The sequence below is a fragment of the Hyperolius riggenbachi genome, chromosome 5 (genome assembly GCF_040937935.1).
Source record: "Hyperolius riggenbachi isolate aHypRig1 chromosome 5, aHypRig1.pri, whole genome shotgun sequence".
NCBI classification, from domain to species: domain Eukaryota; kingdom Metazoa; phylum Chordata; class Amphibia; order Anura; family Hyperoliidae; genus Hyperolius; species Hyperolius riggenbachi.
Genome location: NC_090650.1, coordinates 343,232,629 through 343,255,668, shown reverse-complemented (window position 1 = coordinate 343,255,668; position 23,040 = coordinate 343,232,629). Strand labels below are relative to the sequence as shown.

Genomic DNA, 23,040 nt, shown 5'->3' with positions numbered 1-23,040 from the left:
ATACAATGCAGACTGAAGCAGGAGAGCACAGGCATCAGTTGTATGTTTTCTAGCCATGGAGTGCAGTGGTCATCTAGTCATGGCATCAAGCAGTAGGTTCCAATGACTAATTCAACTGAGCTGCCTATGTGGAATGACCCTTGTATGAGCCATACATGGATTGACAGAAGACCGATCCAGCAAGTGATTCATTGATCAGTTCCTAATCAGAAATTGTTTGGACAATAACAACTAATTTTATATTATGCAGCACTTGAACTGCACAAAACTGCCCTCTACAATCAGCACAAATAACAAGTACATTGTGTTTGGTTAGTGCTACTTTTGTGCCCACTTGTGCTGCAAAAATTAAGATTTGTGTTGCTTTTGCTTTGAAAGATAAAAAGCAATTCTTTTTTGCCAGACTGCATTTATGGCCATTGTATCGCAGAAATAGTCTTTCTATCTTTTATAATGTTTGAAATATTAAATTGTTATAAAAGTCAAAAGTTCACCTAGCCTGTATACTATTGTAGGGACTCTGGGCAAACTTTTCACCTTTATAAAAAAGTATGATTTCTTAAAAACTATAAAAGATAGAATGATAATATTTTTTGCAGCATGAACGTGGCACTATCCAACCATATTGGTATTCTGCTGTTAGATTGTGTAGGAGGGCTGATTGACATCATTGTCTGGAAAAAATAGTAATTGCAATTAACTTGAAAACAAAATCAACACAGATTGTTTGGGTGATATCTGGTTAAATCAACCAACTTACTTGATTGGGCAATGGGCAGGATAGAAAGCACCGTACAAGCATTTACAAAACATGCATTCTCATGAGAAAGTGTCTATAAAAAGAAAGGGGCGCTAACAAAAGGCAATATAACATCACCAGTAATCACCCGTCTCTTTTAAGAATCCGCCACACACCCCTTGCTGTGCGCGCCCGCTACAGAGCACCTGCGTGCACACCCACCGCACTTGGTGCACACCCACCGCACTTGGTGCACGCCCTCTCCCCTCTTCCTCCTGCTGTCTTGAGTGGGTTAGACGGCAGTTGAAATATCACTGTGTCTGTGCTGTGTCTTTTAGCTACTGTATATAGATGAGAGGTACATTTATTCCTCTGTTTTCCCTGGATCAGCCCTGCCTGTCATTCTACAAAACATTTTACACGGTGAATAGAAGTCTGGCAATTCTTTTATACAGGAACAAAGTTTGTACTGTATTGGCTGCCTGGCACAAGTGAAACTTGAAATGAGTGGCGTAGCACCTTTTATCAGGCGGAGTGTGGACAGCGTATCAGTCAGACAAGTGCTTCACGGCTGGACTTGCATATTGACTTTGCTCTTAAGACAAGAAACCCTCCTGACAGACAGATCGGCAATTAGCACAACAGATTTAAGTTTTATTCCTTATCTCACGCAACCTGTTGCTTCTGTCTGCTGCGGATAGGCAACAGCGTCCAGAAATCACTTTATCAAAGCTGTAACAATCATGCAAAAATAATAGCCTTTTGCACCATCCAGTCTGATATCAGGAGATTATTACTGTGCGCAGTAAAAAGAATGGCCGTAGCAGAAAATAGGTCATTAAGACAGAATTAGTTTCTAAGGATGAAGAAGATTCTCATTAACTGCTCACCCAGATAGCTGAATGTTGATGATTAATTTAAAGCGGGCTGAATTTGAAAATGAAATGTTTCTAAAAATCATTAAAATCGTTAAAATTTCAATATACTAAATAGTTTGTACTTTCACTTAGACACCGTTCACGACATTATGCCGAAATCCACAGGAAGGGAAGAATAATCTGCCTACTAGGCCCCCTCGTGCAGAGGCAGCGATGTCTGATGTGTCAGATATTTCAGCACTCTGTTCCACATCACCCATTTACAGCCTAGTTCCAGCCACAGCTGTTGTCCTAATCCTGTGCAGACATTCAGTGACAGAACTTGCTTTTCTACTGTATAAATCCACTCTATGAATGATTCACTATTATCGAGTACGTCACCTTAAAGTGGACCTGAACTCAGACCTTCCTCTCTGCTGTAAAAGATCCACAACTGCATAATAACCTTTAAAGAAAAACATTTCTTTGTTACAGCTGGCAATCCTGCAATAAATCTGCAGTGTCTACACCCTGCTTTCATGGATGCAGACATATTGTTAACATTCTGTGTTTGTAAATTAGCAGCTCTGCCGTGGCAGAGGAGATTCCTGAGCTGATACAGCTGAGAGATCAAATTTCAGTAGTGAGATGAGGGGGAATTAGACAAGCTAAACTCTCTAAATACATACAGGTTGCATTTCTCTCTGTTTTCCTTCTGTCCTGTGCAAGAGTTGAGGTCCACTTTAAAGGTTTTTGCACACTGTACATGTTGCATTTTAATAGGATCACAATGCAACCAGGCCCGGATTTACCTCACAGAAGCCTATAGGCACAGATGTCACACCTTAAACTTCACTCTTCGTGAACCTACAACCCCCCGCCTGACCGCTCCGCAAATGTGCTGGCTGTCGCAGCTATCACTTCTTCCTTACTTCCCTTGCTTGTTGCTGCTACAGGTGTCCCTCAGTACAGTGGGAAGCGAAAGTTTGGGCAACCTTGTTAATCGTCATAATATTCCTGTATAAATTGTTGGTTGTTACGATAAAAAACGTCATTTAAATATATCATATAGGAGACACACACAGTGATATTTTGAAAAGTGAAAGGAAGTTTATTGGATTTACAGAAAGTTTACAATAATTTTTTTAAACAAAATTGGGCAGGTGCATAAAACTGGGCACCACAAAAAAGAAATTAAATCAATATTTAGTAGATCCTCCTTTTGCAGAAAGTAACGACTCTAAACACTTCTTGTAGGTTTCAATGAGAGTCTGGATTCTGGTTGAAGGTATTTTGGACCATTCCTCTTTACAAAACATCTGTAGTACATTCAGGTTTGATGGCTTCCGAGCATGGACAGCTCTCTTTAACTCACACCACAGATTTTCAATTATATTCAGGTCTGGGGACTGAGATGGCCATTCCAGAACGTTGTACTTGTTCCTCTGCATTAATGCCTTAGTGGATTTTGAGAAGTGTTTAGGGTGGTTGTTTGGTTGAAAGATTCAGCCCCAGCGCAGCTTCAGCTTTGTCACTGATTCCTGGACATTGGTCTACAAAATCTGCTGATACTGATTGGAATCCATGCATCCCTCAACTTTGACAAGTTGCCACACAGCCCCACAGCATGATGGAACCACCACCATATTTTACTGTAGGTAGCAGGTGTTTTTCTTGGAATGCTGTGCTGTTTTTCCTCCATGCATAACACCCCTTGTTTTACCCAAATAACTCATCAGTCCACAGCACCTTATTCCAAAATGAAGCTGGCTTGTCCAAATGTGCTCTGTTTGTGCTGTGGGCTTCCTCTGCAACCCTCTCGCCTACAGCATCTCCTTGTGTAAAGTGCGCCGAATGTTTGAACGATGCACAGTGACTCCATCTGCAGCAAGATGATGTTGTAGGTCTTTGGTGCTGGTCTGTGGGTTAATTCTGACTGTTCTCACCATTCGTCGCTTCTGTCTATCCTAGATTTTTCTTGGTTTGCCACTTCAAACCTTAACTTGAACTGAGCCTGTGGTCTTCCATTTCCTCAATATGTTCCTAACTGTGGAAACAGACAGCTGAAATCTCTGAGACAGGTCTCTGTATCCTTCCCCTAAACCATGATGGTGAACAATCTTTGTCTTGAGCTCTTCTGAGAGTTGTTTTGAGACCCCCATGTTGCTACTCTTCAGAGAAAATTAAAAGAGGAGGGAAACTTACAATTGACCCCCTTAAATACTCTTTCTCATAATTGGATTCACCTGTGTATGTAGGTCAGAGGTCACTGAGCTTACCAAGCCAATTTGAGTTCCAATAATTAGTTCTAAAGGATTTGTAATCAATAAAATGACAACAGTGCCCAAATGTATGCACCTGCCTAATTTTATTTAAACAATTATTGCTCAATTTCTGTAAATCCGATAAACTTCATTTCTCTTCTCAAATATCACTGTGTGTGTGTCTCCTATATGATATATTTAACTGACATTTCTTATCATAACAACCAATGATTTATACAGGAAAATCATGATGATTAACAAGGTTGCCCAAACTTTCGCATCCCACTGTATTAGGTAGCTGGAAGTACCCTCAATATTAAGTAGCTAGAAGTGCCCCAAGTATTAGGTAGCTAGAGGAACTTCAGTGTTAAGTAGTTAGAAGTGCCCTGGACTGAAGGTTGATCTCTTCAGTGGATTGACGAGACCCAGGTGAGTAACCTCATTTACACTCTAATCAGGACTCTACATAGGGAAGGAGGGAGAGAGGTGCTCGGGGAGGAGAGTGAGCTGTCTTTCCATCCTCAGGCACCTATAGGCACGTACCTACAGTGCCTTATAGTAAATCCGGCCCTGAATGCAACAGTAGTGAAAAGTTGCCTTGTACTTCGAATGTATACAGTGAAGCATATGGTACATGGAAAGTATACTTCATCGCTATTGTGGTATGCCTTGGGGCAGAAAAAGTACAAATCCTTCCTTGATTAGACAATACAGTCATTTTCATGTTTTCCAAGCCACATGGGATGAGTGGTATAGCTACAGGTTTAAAAGGGCGCAAATTAGCAATATTGTACTGCTGGAATCTGATAGTAAAATATCGGTAATGTTTACTGATATTTTACTATGGGTAAACCTAACCCTACTCTTTCACAGAACTCCCCCTCTATCTATGCCTATGTAACGTTTGGGGAATTATCTCCATGGTCAGCGCCCAAGATACGCACTGACACTGTGAAAATCCTCCACAAGCGTGTAATTTGATAGAACCCAGCTTGGGTGCAATGCACCTGTAGAGGGAGATTCCCACCGGCAGATGGAGCTTTGGAGTGCAGATGAACACAGCCTCTGCACGGCCACAGATGCTAGATGGGAATTGTACGAGTTGAAGCAATGCAGGGAAAGATAGCCCTTAAAGAGAAGTGCTCTCTCTCTCTCTTTAGCCCTTAAAGAGAGAGAGAGAGCACAGAGACAGAATGTATGTGTGTCCACCAATCTAGTCACCACCCAGCGACGGTGAACACACAACAACGGAAACCAAGTGGGAACGCAATCACAAGAGTGGCGATTGCTAACAGCGACACAAGACCGAAAGAGCACAGATATAGAATGTATGTATGTCCACCAATCTAGTCGCCACCCGGCGACGGTGAAACACACAACAGCAGAAACCAAGTATGAACGCAATCGCAAGTGTAGCGATTGCCAATAGTGACACAAGACCGAACCAGACTGAGCACAAGTGTAGAGAAAGAGCACAGAGACAGAATGTATGTGTGTCCACCAATCTAGTCGCCACCCAGCGACGGTGAACACACAACAACGGAAACGAAGTGGGAACGCAATCGCAAGTGTAGCGATTGCCAAGAGTGACACAAGACTGAATCAGACAGAGCTCAAATGCAACAAGAAAGACATAGCACAAAACAACAATCAGAACAACAAGGAAAATAACAAACGCTAGCTAAACGTGAACACCGCACTCATTCGCAACAGCGAACGCGTTGAAGACACGATCACCGCGCGTTCGGTGCCCAGTGATAAGCGTGCTACCCTAACTAACCAATGAAATACAAACATGAAATAGAGAACGCGAACGCTTGCTAAATGGTACCTCACCAAGCCTGCAGCAAGCGTTCGTACCAGACAAGACAGGCAGATGGGACTACCAGTAGCAACCGCTGCTCTGGCTAGCTCCCCTGAGGCAGGATACGGAAGGAACCACCGCTGCTACCGCTAGAGCAGATGCGATCCAGACAGACAAACAGATGGGGCTACCAGTAGCAACCGCTGCTCTGGTTAGCACCCCTAAGGCAGAATACGGAAGGAAGCACAGCCACTACCACTAGGGCGAATGCAATCCAGACAGATGGAGCAGCCAGTAGCAACCGCAGCTCTGACTTACACTCCCAGACAGACAGAACGATTTCCTGTCGACCACCGCTGGCGACAAGACCATCGAGACAGAGAGACAAAACAAGGCAATACAGATAATACAACCTGACTGCACTAGAAGGGATGCCTAGTGCAGTCCCAAGGAATACTCTAAGATAATCTTTAGCAAACAATAGTAAGGCTGACATTCGAGGAGAGTTTAGCAGGAACAAAACATCATGACCAGCCAGGAATTCTGGGAGCAAAAGGTATTTATACTGCAAGCCATCAAAGGAGGCAGCTAAACAATTTGCATGACAAGTATATGCAAATTCCTCACCAGCAGAGCAACTCTGAAAGTTGTAAAGTGAAGACAGGTCTCCCTTCCAGAGACCGGCAACACTCAGACCTAAAGAATGGACAAACAGCTGTCTGTCCGTGCAGACAGCTGAGTAGATCATTACAGCCTAACCCTAAGAACCTCGCCACCCCCTGGTGGTCCCTAACCCTAAGGACCCTCTTGTGGTGCCTAACCTTAAGACCCTTACTGGTGGTGCCTAACCTTAACACCTCCCCTGGTGGTGCCTAACGCTAAGATTCCCCCCCTGGTGGTGCCTAACCCTAATCCCTCCCCCTGGTGGTGCCTAACCCTAATCTCTCCCCCTGGTGGTGCCTAATCCGTTCCCCCTCCTAAACCTTAATCCCTCCCTCTGCCACAAAGCCACGATATGCAGCAAATTTCGGTGCCCGGAGGCGCTCGATTAGCAGCAAGCAAGGTAAATTTCGGTGCCTTCTATACAATGCCGCAATTTGCATTTCTGCAGGCCCCCGGCGATTCTTTTGGGTGCCTCGAGCACCGAAATTTACCTTGCTTGCTGTTAATCGGGTGCTTCCGGGCGCCAAACTTTACCTTCTTTTCTGCATATCGCGGCCATTATAAAAGCAGCAATTTGCCGCAAAGAAGGTAAATTTCAGCACCCAGAGGTGTCTTATAGAGGCTGCTGCCATGCGCTCAAATTTTTGGTCTTTGACGCTAATCATGGATTTTATAATACGTGCCTATGGCGGCGTCAGTTTTTCCGTAAGGGCTCCTACACCCTTTTTTCCTGATTTGTACTGTATCACTTGTTCAATGCGAATTCATGTTTATGTTCACTGCTGTGCACTGTTGTTTGGCCAAACTTCGTTGCTTTAATAAAATTTGTTGAAAACAGAGAAAGGTAATGTCTTGGAACACTGATTGCTAAACCGTAAGATAGTATATTTAGATCTGAGTCAGCAGAGGGGCTTTGAGATTGAAGTCCTGCAGGTGATCCGTTAAGAATTATTCAAGCATGTTCAACGAACAGTAAAATACTTTCCACACTCCTTATGGCTCCTCTTTAGCAGTGAAACTCTTCTAAATCGCTAACACGTTCTAAACGCTACGTGAGTCTCCAATCTGCAAATTTTACAAACTTTCACAGCAGCGTAAACATTTCTATAAATCTGCGGTAAGCATAAACTGCACAAACAGGCACACTGCTGGGAAGATTGTGCCTGCCTTTAGGCAGTTATATGTCAGAGCTGGAGATGAAAACAGACCTGTCAGAGTTTTTATACATCAATTTGCTGGACTGAAGTGGAGCCGGGTTTAGTGAAGTGGTTTGGAGAGCACAGCTGCAGGAGATGCATTCTAGCCAAATAAGCCCTTGGAAGTTGTAGTTTCCACATTCTTTGCAACCATGCTACTGCCCATAGCATAAAATGTATCCTTCCAAGAGAACACTTATCTCCCTCAAAGAGAAGGAATGTACAGCAGCCAGTTTCACACACATATAAATTATGTGCATTGTAATGTATAGTACTATAAATACATTTTTAGTTATCATATTTTTTTCTTTAACTTTGCACAGTTGAGATATTCCTATATACTGTCTGAAAGTTCTAAATATGCACCGAACTTGTGGGGAGTGGCTTAGTGTGAGCAGCGGGTGTGGTGTGTGCACGCAAGTAGGTAGAGATACACCTGTGGGCGGTGTGGGCAGTACAGTTGTGGGCAGTGGCTTAGTGTGGATGGTGGTGCAGTTATGGGCAGTGGCTTAGTGTGGGCGGCTGCTTAGTGCGGCGTCTTAATGTGGGTGGTGCAGTTGTGGGCAGTGGCTTAGTGTGGGTGGTAGCTTAGTGCAGTGGTTGTGGCATGCACATTGCACGCTATTCTTTCGAGAATCAGGGGGTAAATAATGGTTCATCCTTAAGGGGCTACAAACTACAGCAAAACTTTGATGGGGCCACCTAATGTTTACAACTTCCCTTTGCCTACCCCTGGTGAGCCTCACAGCCTGGGGGCCCATCTTGCCAGGGTCATAAAACAAGTGTGGCCATCATAATCTCCACACCCATAACAGATGTAGCCACAGAACACCTGATCTGATGGATGGACCCATTTGCTGGAGGGAGTGAAGTAGTAGTTGGTGCATCTCTTACAGCTGTGAGCCCCCCCCCTCCCTCCCGATTGCAAGGGCTGCTCCTCTCTAGTTATGTCCCTGCAATAGAGCATGGCTTTCCTAATGAGCAGCCAGCAGGCTTGGAGGATTCCTATGCACTCTTAGATGGGACAATCATTTCAGGCAAGATAAGTTGCAAATGTATGCAGGGCTTATCCTGAAAGATGCACCTGCCAAAATGAAAGAGGGGAGGGGGGATGTGTGATTATGCTAATTTTTCTTGTGTGCAGATTTACACAGCCTGGAAATGGACAAATTTAATTCCACCTTAACGGAAACATAAACTGTATTTTTTTTACTATAAGACTCACTTTTTCTCCCCCCAAAAGTGGGGCGAAAAGTCATAGCGTCTTATAGTCCAAATGCAGGGAGTTCCTGACTTGTGAACGCTTGCCAATACGAACCTCCAACCCACCGCAATGTCGGGGGCTCCCTGTACTGAGCCCATGCAGAGGAGGACACAGGGACAAACGAAGACCATAGGGGGACACAAAGGAACATAGAGGAGGACACATGGGGGTTACAAAGGGGCATAGAGGGTATAGTTCCTGCAACCACCGTATAGGCCTGCAGGGAATTAACCGTCCCTGCTCAGTACTCCAGGTCCTGCTGGACACTGGATGGTCGCTCTCCTGTAGTACGATATACTTTCCAGAAAAACTGCAAAGCTATTACCTCCAAAGGAGGTCTGACTGGTAATGCGTAGGGTGGAGGCGCCCAATGTGTGTTCTATTTTGGTATTTTTAAATGCAAATAAAAAATTATATAATAAAAAGAGAGGTAATTGCTTACCTCTCCAGAAGATATAGACACCAGTTCAACTGGAAAAAAAGTTTTTATTCAAACAACGCATTTCACGGGTCATGGCCCGCTTCCTCTGGTCAATACAAAATGCCTTGATAGCATAGGGGATTGAGTATATGATAGCATAGGAGATAGAGCGCCTATACTCTATCCCCTATGCTATCAAGGCATTTTGTATTGACCTGAGGAAGCGGGCCATGACCCGTGAAACGCGTTGTCAGATTGCTTTTTGGTTAAAAACTTTTTTTCAGTTGAACTGGTGTCTATATCTTCTGGAGGTGTAAGCAATTACCTCTCTTTTTATTATATAATTTTTTTATTTGCATTTAAAAATACCAAAATAGAACACACATTGGGCGCCTCCACCCTACCCACTACAAGTGCGTCTTATGGTCAGGAGCGTCTTATAGTCAATTCCAAGAGACGGATAGCCATTTCGCTTTTTGAGCTTTTGTATGGACAAAAAACTAAATTATTGTGTCCATTTGTTCAATGTGGAATTAACATTATTCCCAATAAATAAGGTAAACAGCCTTTTTCAATACTAAACTTGCCATTAAAACCCAGCAGCTAGAGTGAAAAAAGGAGAAAAAATACACTAAAAAGTATTTCTTCTTTTCTCAATACAAAAATATACAAAATAAAAAATCAGTACAAAATTTTATAAAAAAATTCTAGCACTAAACCTAATAAACAGAAAGCAATAAATAAATAAATAAAAATCACTTAACATATCTTATCATATCGCCCAGACAGGAAACAGTATTTTATTACATAACTGATAAGATTCATCTCAGTTGTAATGCCGGCTGGATATTCCATACAGCTGCACTACTTATTTTGAAGATCAACATATTGTGATATACTGCAATATAACGCCCCTATCCAAAATACATAAACTGATTTGTACTTTATTACCTTTTAGCATAATCACGGCTTCTGTGAATTCTTCCATAGACGGACAAGTCAGCCAGTTATTGTGATGAAATATGTATTTCGTAGAAGTGTAGTCATCTTTAACTGTGATTTGATCTAGGAGCCAGGAGTCTGTGGAAAGAATAGCAACTGTTAGGCGTTACCTCCAGTTATAAGGACACATTTACAGAATAGAGAATCAGAGTAAGCTGAACTGCTTCCACTTGTTCAAGTCTCAGAACCAGGTTGACAAACATACACATTTCTACAGCAGAACATTATGGACCTTTGCTTTAGGACGGTCTTACACTTGTTTTTTGTGTTGCAGTGCGATGTTCCTGCCGCATCGCACCACAACGCAAATAAACCTCACTTATATGACCCTGTGGCAGAGAAGGTGTTGACAGTATCCATAGCGCCGCCCTCTGCTCAGTGATGTACTCCCTGCTGCGCAGGAAGTATGTCACTGGGATTCCTGTTGGAACACGCATGCGAGCCGCGACACACCGCGCTCCTACTTCTACACTTACTGCATCATCCATAGACTCCCATTACCCCAAGCTACCATGCTCGGTGCTTAAAGAGGAACTCCAGTGAAAATAATGTAATGAAAAAAGTGCTTCATTTTTACAATAATTAGGTATAAATGATTTAGTCAGTGTTTGCTCATTGTAAAATCTTTCCTCTCCCCGATTTACATTCTGACATTTATTACATGGTGACATTTTTACTGCGGGCAGGTTATGTAGCTGCTGCTAGCTGTTTTGGCTGTTGGAGACAGTTGTAAACAGCTAATTCCTGTCTGTGAACATTGTTACATTGTAACAAACTGCCAAAAGTACCGCGGTCCCAGAGCTTCTTGTGGGAGGGGTTTCAGCACAAAATCAGTCATACAGCGCCCCCTGATGGCCTGTTTGTGAAAAGCAATATATTTCTCATGTAAAAGGGGGTATCAGCTACTGATTGGGATAAAGTTCAATTCTTGGTTGGAGTTTCTCTTTAACTCAGCATATCAGGTCAGTCAAAGAAAGCTTGCCAAAAGCAAATACAGTAGACTCTAGTTATAGTAAACTCAGCTCCTGGTCACAGTGGTGTATCTGAGGAAACAGCATGACTGATATTGTGCCCCCCCCCCCCCGAACACACACTCATGAAACCCCCGTTTCTCGGTAGGGTGGAGGTCAGATGTCGCTTCTGAGGTTAAAAGGTTACAGTTAGGCATCAGGAAGGGGTATAGTTTTATGGCTAGTTATTATTATTTTGCTTAAGGATAAGGTGATCTCTAAGGACATACTTTAGAGATGTGGCACATTATTCCTGATCATGCCTAACAATCAGGGCCAGATCTGTACTTTTTCCCACCCAAGGCCCACTCTCACCAGGGCCCCCAGACCAGTGGCATAGCTAAGGAGCTGTGGGCCCTGGTGCAAGTTTTACATGTCACCCCCCCCCCCCCCCCCTCAAGCAGTCTATACATAACAATTGATATGGCGCACCAAAACCTGTCAAGGACAACCACAGTGTCAGAGTTGCAAGCAGGGGATGGGGAACAGTGTGTTAAGGATTACTACTATTCAAAGCATCTATATAAGTGATTATTACCAGCACATGACCAACAGAGAGATAATACTGTGATAGAGGGTGGACCCTTGGAGGCCCCTCTGGCCCAAGTGCCCTTATGCGGTCGCTACTTCTTTACCCCCTATTGCTACGCCCCTGCCCCAGACTGACAGTATACTAAACTTCCCCCCAACATGGCAGGGATTAGACTGTAATCTCCTCTGAGGACAGTTAGTGAAGTGATGGCAGGGATTACATTATATGCTCCTCAGGGGACAGTTAGTGACATGATAGCAGGGATTAGATTGTAAGCTCCTTTCAAGCGGTACATTCAGTGAGTGACAGGCAGCTCAGAGATCACTGTAAGTGCCCGTTCGCTGCTCCTTCATTCTCTGAGTGCCAGATCAGGCTGTTGGTAGCTGCCCACGGCTATGTGCAAACTCTGTGTAGCAGGACAAATGTTCGGCAGGCCACACTGCAGCCCACAGGCCGCCCCTTGCTTTCCTAGTGCCCTAGTCCATGGCCTTTGCGGCCTTGCCTGAAATCCATCCATTTGAATAATGACCTCTGTACAATCTGCTTGTTTACAGGCAGAGCAGCGTGTTCTACTCTATGGTAAATGGAGGGAGGACAGATGAGCAGCATCAGCAGCATGTTCTACTCTATGGAAAATGGATCAGGTCATAGCAGATCATAATCAACCTATGTATGACCAGCTTCATATGGAGTCTTATATTGTGCCAGATTGATTGAAGTAAATACTTAATGTATGAATAGTTCAGTTCAATACTTGGCTAATTTGTTCAATTTGATCAAATTTGCTAATCACTATTGTCCCAACATATCTGATCAATTCTCCTTTGATTAATTCTAAGTTCATTGATCAAAGATCTGATTGGACATTTTTTGAGAATATTCAAGAGGGAAGAGGCCGGAGGGGTGAGCGATCAATGTTCTAAAGTGTTAAGCTAGCCATACACTCAAAAATGTTCTCCTGGTGGGGCATACCAATCAATCACTATGATCAGAATCTGATTGGATTGTGATGGATTCCTACCACACAAAGCACATTGATTTGCAATAAATGTCAATAGTACATGTCAAAAGTACTTACTGCCCAGTAATACCAAAGTAACTGCAATATTCCTGCATGAAGAATTAGCTGCACATAGTAGGAGGCATTGCAACGTTGGAATAGGCACCTGCAGTAATCATCACTCTAACACACCTAGCAGGCATTGTGCTGTCAGTAACGCCATGGGTAGATGTTTTTAGTTTTACTAATAAACAAATATAAAAAATATAAAATAATGTTTGCCAATCTATTTGCAATATATTTGTCAACATCAAGGAGAATGTTTTTTTTAAATCAAGAAAGGTGGAATTTCACTTTAAAGGGTATGTGACCTAAGGCAAAGCTACTTAAGGAAAGCACCGAGGTATGTTTATGCTGTATCCACATACCTCTGAGCATTGTCAGTTCCTCCCCTCGTCCCCCCCCAGTCTCTGTAATCACTCCTTGAAAAATGTGACTCTTGGCTAAAGTACATTTTTCAGACAGGAAGAGGCAGGCTTACTGCAGCGTTGCCTCTTGTCAGCCTCCCATTTTCTCCTCTTTCCCACCCCATTCACTCCCCTTAAGAGGAGGAAATGGGAGGGCGATGGGAGGGCATATGTTAGTGCAGTGATCTGCAAACTTGGATCTCCAGCTGTTAAGGAACTACAAGTCCCACAATGCATTTTCCTTTATGAATCATTCATGACCGTGGCTGTCAAGACTCCTGCAATGCATTGTGGGAATTGTAACAGCTGGAGAGCCAAGTTTGCAGATCACTGTGCAATGCTGGGCATACACGGCTCGATTTTGACTCTCGATTCTCCCGCCCGATCGAATCTCCGCACCATTTCACAGTCGATTCTCTTATCTTCCGCTCGTTTTTCTTATCTTTTTCCATTGTCCTCAATGCGGAATCGAGCGCGGAAACGATCGGGCGGGAGATCGAACATGTCAGAAATGATCTATCGAGCCATCTAAATGGCTCAGAATCAAGCCGTGTATTCCCAGCATTAGTGTGAACATTGTGATGTCCACACTTGTTTTATGACCCTTGAAAGATGGGCCCCAAGCTGTGAGAGTCGTCAAGGCTATAGTCAAAAGCCACATTTTTCAAGGTATGATCACTTGTCCCCGGGTGGATGAGAAAAGGAACGTATGCACAGAGATGTGTGGATCTAGCATGAAAAAAAAAATACCAAGTGATTAGAGACATATGTCAACAACAAAATAGAAATGCTTATCTACACAAGCCCTAGCACTAAAATCTTATTAAACACAGGCAGCTGTAATTCATTGCCTGGGAGAGCATAGGCAAACGCAGGCGGGGGATTACAGCTGCCCAGAATCCCCCCTCAGACCAGGGCCGGTGCAGTGTCTGGAGAAAGGCACAAGTTAAGACACCAGAATATGTGCATGCATCCTGCAGCTCACAGCACCGCCCCCCTTTCTTTCCCTGCTGCAGTTCACTTTGGATGGAGCAGCAGCGTGTGTACAGAGCATGGAGCAGCTCTGGGAAACAGAGTCAGGTATGAGCACAGCCCTATGCCCTGTGTGAATACTTCACTTCCCCCTTCATTACCAATGTTGTTTGTCCTCATTATTATCTGTATCCAAACTGCTCCTGATCGATCCTGGTGTCGGTCAGATGGGAAATTGCATTATGTGTTCTCAGCATGATGTCCTACCATGTTATTATACTGTATTGTGTGTGGCTGAGGGCTTTCAGGAATCCCCTCCTTGAAAATCCTGGGTTTGCCCCTGGAGAGGTAGAGAAACTGGACAGTTCTATTTCATGTACAGATCTTACTACATGGCTCACAGTTCACAAGTCAGCTTAGTTGTTGTTAGCAAAGAAATGGATTACCGGTAATTCAATTCTACAGAGCAGATATAGAAGCTCTTTGATGAATGGGACTACCCCGGAACACTTTTCAGTGACAGTCTGTGTCAAACCCCCAAATAACCCATGCAGCATGTGAATGTGCTGCTTTACAAAGGAATATAAATACCTGATTTGGAATTGCTGAATCCAAGGACAATCCTCTGGAGTTTGCCCAGATACACAGCTTTGATTTTAAAGACAGCCACCTAAGACATGGATAAAAGCATAGTATAAGAACTGAGAATACAACGTGCTAAGTGTAATATTATGTAAGCAGCTGAAAACAAGGCACATTCACTAGGCAGTTTCACAAAATCTTGCCATCCCATGTGCTTCTTTTCTCTTATTAAAAATGTTAATTAATTGGTTCCCATGATGCAGTGTGAAATTGTGGGTCTGATGTAAATAGGGCTCACAGTAAAAACAGCTATTGTGGAGAGCTTATAAGATGCATACTTTAAAGAGGATCTGTAGTGATAATAACATAATAAAATTCCTTATTTTTTTTACAATAATTATTTATAAATGATTTACTAAGTGTTTGCCCAAATCTTTCCTGAAATTCACCTGATTTACATTCTGAAATGTATTACAGGCAGCCACATTTTTAGTCCTGCCAGGTGATGTTGGAATGTGTATTTAGCAATAACAGGAATAGATGCATTAACATCTATAACCACAGGGTGTGCCATGTGTGTATTTTAGAGGTGTTTCTACATCCTGTGTCTGCAATGTAAGTTGTAAATAAAGTTGTTGTATTCTTGGAGTGATAACCAAGAGAGCCACTTGCCATGATGTCTTAATACGTATTCTACATTGCTGTGCACAGAAGAAGCTAGTTTATTAAAGCTTTCTGACAGGTGATCTCTGGTGATTGTTCATTTACTGAGCCGTTTATGCACAAAGGGCGATACTGCTTGTTTGGCAGTTAGCAGCGGTTATTTCCCACAATGCAATGAATGTGGAAAGGATAAAAGTAGCTAAAACTTTTTAAAAAAATGGGGGAGGCAGTGGTGGACTTACCACTGCCAGCACCGTTTTTTTAAAAAAGTTTTAGCTACTTTTATCCTTTTTTCTCATGGGAAAGTGGGTATCAGCTACTGATTGGGATGGAGTTTAATCATGGGTTACATTTCCTCTTTGACAGTGTAAGGTGGCAGCATTAGATGTGCTTGTAGAATGAATGACAAGCTACATGTAATTTGGAAAGTTAGTGTAACGATTGGTGTCAGCACACAGAGAGAATCTGATTATTGGTGATCTGCAGTATCACCAAGAATACATATATATACCCGATTATTGATGATCTGCAGAATCACCGATAATCCAAGTATAACTAACCTCTGGACACTTATATAGTGTGAGTGTTTGGTGAAACAGTAATGATTTTGAGTTGGACCACCCGAGGAGCAGGTGGTCTTTGGCAGTATGGGCGATACCACCCTCTGGGAAGTGCAAAAACCTTCCAGCAGCCTGAGACCTCCAAAGAGGTGGAGTCCGAGGCTGAAAGTAGGAAGGACCTGTGAGTGAGTGACACCTGAAAGGTGGATGTCACTAGCAGGTTTGTAGACTATCTCTAATGGAGAGAGATAGCTCTCAAGGTCGGGCAAGCCGGGTCGGCAACACACAGACAGACAAGGTACAGAGACAGAAGGCTGATTCGGTATCCAAAGGCAGGCAGGGTTGGCAACAGATAATCAGATATGCGTAGGTACCGAAACAGAAAGCAGAGGGATAGTCAGACATGCAATAGGTCATAACAGATATCAAAACAATGCCTAGTCTTGGGTGTGAGGTCCGTGGTCTCAAAATCCTGGAACTAGTCTGGAGTATAATATGATGGAACACAGTATCTCTAGTCTTGGGTGTGAGGTCCGTGGTCTCGACACCCTGGAACTAGTCTGGAGTATAACACAAAGATAATACAGATTCCCTAATCTTGGGTGTGAGGTCCGTGGTCTCAACACCCTGGAACTAGTCTGAAGTATAACACAATGATAACACAGAGTCCCTAATCTTGGGTGTGAGGTCCGTGGTCTCAACACCCTGGAACTAGTCTGAAGTATAACAAAATGATAACACAGAGTCCCTAATCTTGGGTGTGAGGTCCGTGGTCTCAACACCCGGGAACTAGTCTGAAGTATAACACAATGATGCACAGAACTAATCTGGCTCAGTGTGAATTCCCAGGTCCTCCTGGTTCTAACACACTGTAGGGTCTGACTAAGGTCTGAGTACTTTCACGTAAGTGTTCGCAACGGCAGACAACCTGAGACTGACCAGCAGTAACTATATATAGAGCGGCGCTCTCCGGCGCGACCCATCAATGATCAACTAATAGTCACTTGCTCTGAGGTCAGCTGACCAACCTGGTCAGCTGATCCCTCCTTGGTTGTCATAAAGGTTCTGCCTCTCAGCGTGCGCGCGCGTATTCCTCAATCTGTGTGAACTAACAGACCCAGCCACACCAGACGCACGCTGCTGCGTGCAAACCGCCGCGCTGGACGCGGAATCAGCCGCCTTGCTGTCAGTACACGCGGCGGCTTTTCCGCGTTCTATTACAGTTAGTTCCTCTTTAAGACATTTGTACTGTGAGCTGCTTCTGTATTTGCAAATTACTGATAAAGTCCTATAACTGTACTTCAGGTTTATGGGCTGCAGTGGTTATTCATTTCTAATTAACAGATCTTTCAGGCAGAGGGATAACTGCCCCCATGAGAGAAGCCTGGTTTTATTTTTTCATAAGAGCCTGCGTTTTGTGAATGCTGTCAAATTAGTTCTGTTTACAGAAAGCAGATCATGCAGGCTTTGCGAAAAGTCATTTGCTGTAATATTTGTAGCTCTTAAAACATGTGAAGAGGAACATTTTATATTGCACATTTGGAAGTCAAACATTAACGCTTCATTATCTACACAATATCTCCATCGCTAAAAAGTCTATGATGTCCATGATGTGCTACGTGGGCAGCATGTGACGCTTGGTGTATTGGAGCGCACACGCAGCCCACATTAGACGGAGGGGGCAGCGTGCTTCTGTGCCGATCGCTATGCACCGGCCAGAAGTGAAGAGGGGAGGAGTATATCTTGGTCAAGGTTCAAGCAAGTCGCCTGGACACCGGCATGAATATTACAGGAGCGGAGGCAGACGGAGGGGGCAGGAGGAGGTGTCCGTATGTACTTTTAACCCCCCCCCACACAATGCAGCTATTTTTATTTTCAGTTGTGGTATCCTTTAAAGAGAATCTGTATTGTTAAAATCGCACAAAAGTAAATATACCAGTGCGTTAAGGGACATCTCCTATTCCCCTCTGTCACAATTTTGCCACTCCCCGCCGCATTAAAAATAGTCAAAAACAGTTTTTAAAAGTTTTTTTTATAAACAAACAAAATGGCCACCAAAACAGGAAGTAGATTGATGTGCAGTATGTCCACACATAGAAAATACATCCATACACAAGCAGGCTGTATACAGCCCTCCTTTTGAATCTCAAGAGATCATTTGTGTGTTTACCTTCTGTCCCCCTACAGCTCTCATCCACTGAATACTAGTGACAGGCTGTGAGGCTGATCGTTTCTTCCTACAGACAGCTCTGCCTGTATCTGTAATTCCTCAGTATGTGTCAGCCAGCTCCTTTCACTCCTTGTGTCAGCAAGCTCTTCTGTCACTGATAAGAGAGCAGAGACGCTGCTGGCTTATGTAAATAACACACACTGGAGTGTGCATAGAGGGGCCTGGAGAGGGGTGTGCATAACATATCAGCACTTAAGAGTTGGCAGCCTTCCAGACACAGGGCCACAAGTCCGACAGGGGAAAGATACTTTGATTTATTACAGAGACGGTGATAGTAGAAAGTGCTGCAGTAAGCCTGAGTACATTAGAATAGGTTTAGAAACTTGTAGGATGGTAGAAAAAGGATGACATTTTTGTTACAGAGTCTCTTTAAGATGTAATAGGGCCCTAGGCAAGGTAGTAGGTTTGGGGCCCCCTTGTAGTCCTTTTGGTAAGCTGAAGTGGAGGGAGGTTGAAGAAGGTGACAGGTGGGTCCCTTGATGCACCTGCCTAGGTTGCCTGGTGGAAGATACTGCTCTCTCACACATACTCGTGAACAGAAACACACAGTCACACACATGCAGAAATATGTACTCTCTGAAACTTTTTTTCTCTCTCTCACTCTCTTTATCACACACACATACACACATACACACACACACACACACTCCACACACCGCACACACACCACACACCACACACACCACACACACACACACACACACACCACACCACACACGCACGCACACACACCACACCACACACATACACACACACACACACCACACATACACACACACACACCACACCACACTCGCACGCACACACATACGCACACACACACACCACACCACACATACACACACACACGCACACACACACACACACACACACACACACACACACACACCACACCACACCACACCACACCACACACGCACGCACACACACCACACACACACACACACACACACACACCACACCACATGCACACACACACGAACAAACACACATATCATGCACAGACTCACACATACAAAGAAACACACAGATGCAGACATATAAACACACACGCACATAAAAAACATGCATTCACTCTCTCTCTATTTCTCATACAAACACACAGAGCCACACATACACAGCACAGAAATACAGATTTTCTGTATCTCTCTCCCTCTCTTTCTCTCTCTCTCTCACACACACATACATTTACATATAGTATGCCTGTCTACTGGATACCGTAATGTCTTTTTTTCTTCTTCACTATCTACCTTCTCTCTGTTTTTAAAGGTCATTCTGCCCTTTGTACTTGTGAATGATGGCGTCCTTTTCAACTTCCTTTTATAAATTTCCTCATAGTTATTATTATGAGGCTTCTTGTGTATGAAAATCAGACAGAGGATTTCTAGGGATGCTAAATGGTCCCTTCATGCAGATGTTCAATCGGTAGATACTTGAGTAATCGTGAATAACGTAACAACAACAAAGCAGTAAGGCAAAGGGTTACAGTGAATTAGGGATGGTCGGAAATGGCAATTTCCGATTTCGCGGAAAATCCGCATTCCGCCATTGCCAATTACCGCTACTGCTTTCCGCTACCAATTTCCGCATTCCGATGTGGATTTCCGCCGGAAATTGCGGAAATTTCAGCCGATTTTAACATCGATGTTCTCAAAAACTATAAGGTCTTTTTTCATCTTGTTCACAAGATACCGTTTAATAAACCCTGAAAATTTGGTGTGTCTAAGTCTTATGGGGGCTTTGCTATTAACCGCTAAATTTGGCAGATTTTTCACAGGTTGACTGCATGAGTGTGCCAGCCTGCAGCCCGCCCCTTGCTTCCTGGTGCCCTAGGCCATGGCCTATGTGGCCTTGACTGAAATCCGTCCATGTCTGCTGGTGCAGTAGACAGTAAAGAGATGACAGATCCCACAGATTTTAGACTAGTTTATCACCTCATGGGGGATTCTCAGTACCTCCTTTATTCTTTACAAAAGCACTCTATGGAAAGGATCTATACAAAGGTGCCAGCTAGCTTCCCTACATGTTTGCACGCTCTTTTGGCAGTTAGACTATGTAACTCGAGTTTATTAAGTACTTCTGTAAATAAAGAAAACCCTGAGAGTCCCCCATGAGGAGATGGACTAGTCCAAAACCTGTTAGCTTTTCACTGCCTACTGTAAGTGACAGCAACATAGAAAAAGTTTGTTTATTATGCATGTTACTCTAGGAGAAAATTACATTATATATATATATATATATATATTATTTTTTTTTCATTTTAATATGTATGTTATTCATTTGCAAGCCAAGCCCATTGCCTCCTGTCATAGAACCTTAATGATAATTACTACTGTATTGCTAATTTGATCACTCTAAATATAGTTACAGATTGCCCAGCAAGCTCCTGGTGAACCAGAACTCCCAGAAGTGTGTAAGGGGCTGAAAGAGACCAAAAAGCCTCCTCACTTAGATGATATGAAAAACAGAAGTTTGCCTTCTTAAAACATATATAGTTATAAACAGCGGTTGCTCCAAAAACTACATTCTTTGCTATGCCAGTGAATTAATTCTTGCAATACCTGTTTTATTCACAAAAAGCTTTGTAGGTACAACATGGTTTGATGTACACTATATATAAATTGGCAGCTTAATGGAAAAGTAAAGTGTAATTTAACTAAACCTACGTACATGGCAAAGAAAACTGAAAACTCTTAGAATTAACTTTAAAAAAAGACCTTCAATAACCTTTGTTACAGGAATGCTTTCCGCCATTGGACTCAGGAAAACATAAGCATGCTGGTCGAACAGCTAAGAGCTGGGGTCCTCCAAAGTATTTATTATGTTGTTTTTTTCATACTGTTTTTTTTTTTATTTGTGGAGAGAATGAAATGCACACAGAACATGACAAGGACGGTGACCCCGTGTCTCTGAGTGCTTATAATTGAGGTTTAAAGCTTGATTTAGCATGGCATCCAATATGTATAAGGATAGAAGCGGGGGAGGGACGACCTGCATGGCAAGGGGTGCAATTATTCTGTAGGCTGCAGCGATTAAACTCAGGAAAACATAAGTCACTTCAGTAACCTCATCAACATGCAACTGACCTGCACAATTTCCGTTTTACTGTCAAATATATTTGTCCCTTGTTCTTGTCTATAGAAATCATTGTTCTCATCCCATTAAGGTTGTTTTACAGATCCCTAGGCCCATATGCAATTCACTTTTTCTCCGGGGTTTGCTCCTAGGTGATATTTTCACACTTTGTCATGAACTGCCCTTTACACCGCCAGCAAGCAAGAAAATACTCAAAATAATTTTGATGGTACTTTTTGTCCAACTTTTAGGTACTTTTTCACTTAAAGAGAAGATGAACATTATCTCCTAGGAGAAAACGTTATTTGCATATGGCCATAGAGTATTATGTTGCTAATCCAGAGACTAGTTGTGTGTTTGTTTGTCTGTAGTGTATACTCCTGGGTATCCAAAATACTGTCTGAACCAAGCATGGGGCTTAACAGTGCTCATATACCAAATGGCCAAAAAATGGCCTTCGAATAACGAGTTGGTCCACCTTTAGCTCTGATTACAGCATATGCAGTATTCTTCTTGGTATGGACTCATAAAGATGCTGGGTGCTTTTTCAGGCTGGGGACTTTGCTTTGCAGGGCTGGGTGGTTTACAGGGCTGGGGTCTTTGGTTTGCTGGGCGCTTTGCTTTGCAGGGCTGGGGTCTTTGGTTTGCTGGGCGCTTTGCTTTGCAGGGCCGGTGGCTTTTGCTTTGCTGGGCGCTTTGCATTGCAGGGCTGGGAGCTTTGCTTTGCTGGGTGCTTTGCATGGCTGCAGTTTTGCTGGGTGCTTTGCATGGCTGGGAGCTTTGCTGCGCTGGGCGCTTTGCATGGCTGGGAACTTTGCTGTGTTGGGTGCTTTCCATGGTTGGGAGCTTTGCTGGGGGTTTTCATGGCTGGGAGCTTTGCAGGGCAGGGGTTTTTGCATGGCTGGGTGCTTTTCTGAGGGTTTTCCATGGCTGGGAGCTTTGCAGGGCTGGGGGTTTTGCATGACTGGTTGCTTTGCAGGGCGCTATGCATGGCTGGGAGCTTTGCTGGATGCTTTGCTGGGCTGGGCGCTTTGCTGGACTGAGAGCTTTGCAGTGCTGGGGGTTTTGCATGGCTGGGAGCTTTGCTGGGGGTTTTGCATGGCTGGGAGCTTTGCATGGCTCTGAGCTTTCCTGGGCATTGCCTACACTACTCACAGACCTCAGAATAGGGTGACCAGAGAGGCGGCAAGAAGAAGTGCAGGGCGCACACTATCCGCCCAGATTTATACACTTCACATGAGGAAGTGACCAATGACATCACTTCCGCATTGAAGTCAGTGTCTGCGTGCGCCCTGCTCTGCCTCTCGTCTGATCTGAGATCTGACTGTGAGTAGCGGAGGCAGCAGGGACTGGGGTAAGTGGCGGTGCAATGGTGAAGGGGTGGCAGGCATGGCGTCCATGGGTGCTATGGTGCCCATGGCACGAGCCATGTCTGCACACCTCCAGATATGCATCTGTGCTGGGGAATGTTGGCCTATGCTGACATAATGGCAGCTCTTAGTTGGGTCAGTTTGGATGGTGGCGCTTCCAAGCTTTGAAGTTATCTTTCGACTTCGTCTCACAAATGCTTTAATAGGATTGAGGTCAGGGGACTGAGCTGGCCATGGTAAGCAGGTTCAACTCTGATTGATTTTCCTCAAAGCCTGATTGTGCACGGTGGCAAGGGCCCACAACAGGCCATTTTTCTGTGATACCAAATGCACTCTTGATTGTCTCCTGCTGCTAAAGCCCATCCTTTG

At 43.7% G+C, this 23,040-nt stretch overlaps 1 protein-coding gene across 4 annotated transcripts in view; it reads right to left on the bottom strand.

The window, feature by feature from the left end:
* Positions 1-23,040, bottom strand: part of RP1 (RP1 axonemal microtubule associated) — a 542,476-nt gene that overhangs the window by 125,972 nt on the left and 393,464 nt on the right. For all 4 annotated transcript variants that reach the window (XM_068237387.1, XM_068237386.1, XM_068237388.1 and 1 more), the window contains 2 exons: positions 14,783-14,861; positions 10,160-10,288 (listed from right to left, as the gene is read on the bottom strand). In XM_068237387.1, coding sequence (XP_068093488.1) covers positions 10,160-10,288; positions 14,783-14,861 — 208 coding nt within the window. The remainder of the gene's footprint in view (positions 1-10,159; positions 10,289-14,782; positions 14,862-23,040) is intronic.